This window comes from Octodon degus, unplaced genomic scaffold (assembly GCF_000260255.1).
Source record: "Octodon degus isolate 3935 unplaced genomic scaffold, OctDeg1.0 scaffold00065, whole genome shotgun sequence".
Taxonomy (NCBI): domain Eukaryota; kingdom Metazoa; phylum Chordata; class Mammalia; order Rodentia; family Octodontidae; genus Octodon; species Octodon degus.
In genome coordinates this window covers 10,616,483-10,619,804 of record NW_004524641.1, presented here as the reverse complement: position 1 = coordinate 10,619,804, position 3,322 = coordinate 10,616,483, and the positions used below count along the sequence as shown (strand labels likewise).

The 3,322-nt window shown below is 37.8% G+C and overlaps 1 protein-coding gene across 1 annotated transcript in view; it reads right to left on the bottom strand.

Moving 5' to 3' along the window:
* The window catches only part of Ccdc173 (coiled-coil domain containing 173), a 32,142-nt gene that overhangs the window by 20,286 nt on the left and 8,534 nt on the right, over positions 1 to 3,322 (bottom strand). Inside the window, exons 2-4 of the mRNA XM_004634774.2 lie at positions 2,801 to 3,027; positions 379 to 552; positions 79 to 272 (exon numbers count right to left, since the gene is read on the bottom strand). Coding sequence (XP_004634831.1) covers positions 79 to 272; positions 379 to 552; positions 2,801 to 3,027 — 595 coding nt within the window. The remainder of the gene's footprint in view (positions 1 to 78; positions 273 to 378; positions 553 to 2,800; positions 3,028 to 3,322) is intronic.

Sequence of the window (3,322 nt, the reverse complement as noted above, 5' to 3'; positions counted from 1 at the left end):
TATATAATTAGAGAATACAGCTATATCCACTATGAGAAAATGAGGAAAGCACACAGAAGGTAATTTATGGATACATACTGTTTTAGATGCTCCTCAGCAAGAGCCACTCTTTCTCTGTGTTGTTTTTCTGCTTTTTCTTGCTCTTCTTTCCAGGCCTTTTCAATGTTGAGTTTCAATTGCTCTTCCCATCTGGTATCTGATTTTATCTTACTCTTATGGAATTCAACCTGGACATCACGTTCCTTCATAGCTCTGCTGAGAAGAAGTCCTGACTGCAAAAAAATTGCAGCATGTAAGAAAATAACATTTACTTATATAGAGACGATAATTACGTATGCATGCTGAATATATAAAAACAGAAGAAAATCCAAACAGTACATGAAAGTTTTTCACTCGTTCTGTCTGGTAAAATTGATACTGCTTTGCATATTCAATGGCCTTCTTTCTTTCTCCTTGTTTGTATATTTCCTCTTCCAGGTCAAGGATTTGTCTTTCAGCTTCGATTTCTTCATCCCGCTTTTTTTTGGCTTTGAGTTTCTGTTCTTTCAATCCCTATAAAAGAACAAAGCCAATCTTTTATTTATCTTGCAGTGCTACAAATCAGATATGGGGCTTCGCACACGCAAAGTGCGTGCTCTACCACTAAGCTGTATCCCCAACCCAAAAGCACTGTTTCATTTGCATTTTGCAATTTAATTTTACCAAAATTTAGCACTATGATAATTTGAACTGTCCTTATGAATATTACTGCATTGGCATATTTAATAAATATGAAGTTATAATTTTGAAATTGAATTCCTTAGGTATATAGATTTTTACATGGTTCAAAACCCAAAAATACTATAGAGGTACACAATGAACTTCCTTAACCATAATTTCCATCTGCAATCTCCTCTTACTCTAAGATGACTTCTAGTATGAGTTTCTATGTTTATTTCCAAAATTCCTTCCTAGCTAAGTACTAAACATATATTTTACTGATTTTGTACTTTTAGAAAACCAATAGTAGCATATTTTTACATGCTCATCCAGACAACTGAGAAGCTTACAGGAGGTTTCGTGTCATCTGAGGTCGTTCTTCCCCTCTGGCGGTCACACTTTCTACATCTGAAGAAGACATTATTTGTGAAGACCACATTATATAAGTCTGTGATTTATGACCTGGGATTCCATAATTTATATTAACATTTTATTGTTCTAGGTTTGGTTTTTTGTTTGTTTGTTTGTATTTTAGGGAAAGGTCTACAGGGTGTTCAGGGTCTCATTACTAGATCAGACCCATAGTGATCTTCCTGTTTACAGCCTCCCAAGAGCTGGGATTACAGGAGTGTGCCACCACACCCAGTCTCAACTGCACTCTCAGCGTGCTCCAGGGCGGGGCCAGCACAGCAGCCCTGAGGATTGAATCCCAGGACCCTGCGCTTGCTTTAATCCACTAAACTATTTGGCTGGCCCCCTATATTCTCTACAATTAGTATAGAATTCAATACCTTTCATCTGCCAGTTATCACAGGTATTAGTTACTGCATTTCCCCACCCTTTCCCTTCTGATTGCAGTGATGTTTCTATCTTATGTTGAGTTCTCATATATAACACAGGTTAGACACAAACATTGAAAGCTGTGGCACCCAAGCCGTATGTCACTGCAGCACACGAGGCACAGGTCACCACCACTGATCTAGGCTGTTTCATATGAACTATTCCATTTTTGACAATATCTACCTATCTCCCAGTTTTAACTACTATAGATTTATAGTAAGTACTGATGCTGATAACATGCATCTTCACTTGTTCTTCTAACTCCCATGGAGATGCGTATAGTATGCTACCTCTATGTAAAAACAAAATAGAGGAGAGGTATCGCTCTCTCATGCCTTTATATGCCAAATTCTTTTAAATAAAGTTTTTTAGAGGGTAATTAGGGCATATGCCTTAATATTTAGGTTTACAAATAAGTACAGAAGAATTTCATTCTCTACAAAAGATATTTATCCAAGAGAAATGGAATCACATGTTCACACATAGAGTATTTAGAACATTCTAAGTGAATGTTTATTGTAACTTTTGTGTGGGTGTGTGTGGTACTGGAGATTGAACTTGGGACCTTGCACTTGCCAGGCAAGCATTTATGCTACTGAGCTATCTCTCTGGCCCTTGTATTTATTTTTAATAGCCAAAAAACCTGAAAACAACTCAGAGGTGCACATTTGGTTGAGGCCAAATCATGAACAAGTGACCAGATATATAAACTACAGTATACCATATGCTACTCGGCCATAAAAATGAAAAATTGATTACAACAAGGATGAAGTTAGTACAAAGTAATTGTGCAAAAAGAAAGCTACAATAATAGGAAGTAGGTCCATGGTGACTCAGGGTAGGAAGGAATAGGAAAAAATAAAAGGGCACAATGAAAGTATGGAGTGATTGAGACACTCGTGGTCTCCATTTTCATGAGGCTTGGGGTAGATAAAGGCATCAAAACATACCAAAATGCTCACTTTATTTATTTATTTATTTATTTATTTATTTATTTGCGGAACTGGGGATTGAACTCAGGCCCTTGGCCTGCCAGGCAAGTGCTTATTCTACTGAGCTATCTCACCAGCAAAACGTTCACTTAAATAAGTCTACTTGCTGGATATTACTTCCTTTCACCTTAAACAAAAAAAGCTGCTAAAATGTATTTCAATGTATTTTATAATACTTTATGCATAGAATTATTCATAAAGAAAAAGAGTATAAAGAAACAAGAGTAACTCTTCAGTGCCACGTGAACTTCTAGAGGGTTAATACTTACTGCGTAAGTATTAGTCCAGTGTTTTACCACCTCTTGGGATCGGAAATGCATTTCTTCCTTGGCCTTTCTTTCTGCGCGAAGAGCTGCTGCTTCCCTTGTCAAACCACCCAGGCTATCCTGAATCCTTTCCCACTCATCGTGTGGGATGATGGTAACCTGCCGGAGATCCACCTTGCTAGGTAGAAGAGGTGGGTAGGAAATGCCACCATCTTCAGAGTTCCTGATTTCTAATAAAATATTTAAAAATTATTATTTTTTTTTACTAAAAATTATTATGAATGACTTTAAGGATACTCTAAGATATTTTTCCTCAGGAAATTCTAAATTGGCATGGCATCTGAGAATTGTTTAAAATATTTAATTTACTGGGGCTGGTGAGATGGCTCGGTGGTCTAAGGCACCTACTTAGAACAAACTTAGTAAAGCACAGGGACCGCGGTTCAATCCCCCAGCACCACATGCCAGCCAGCCCCGCCCCCTGGTGGGCTGGGCTGGTGAGATGGCTCAGTGGTCTAAAGCACT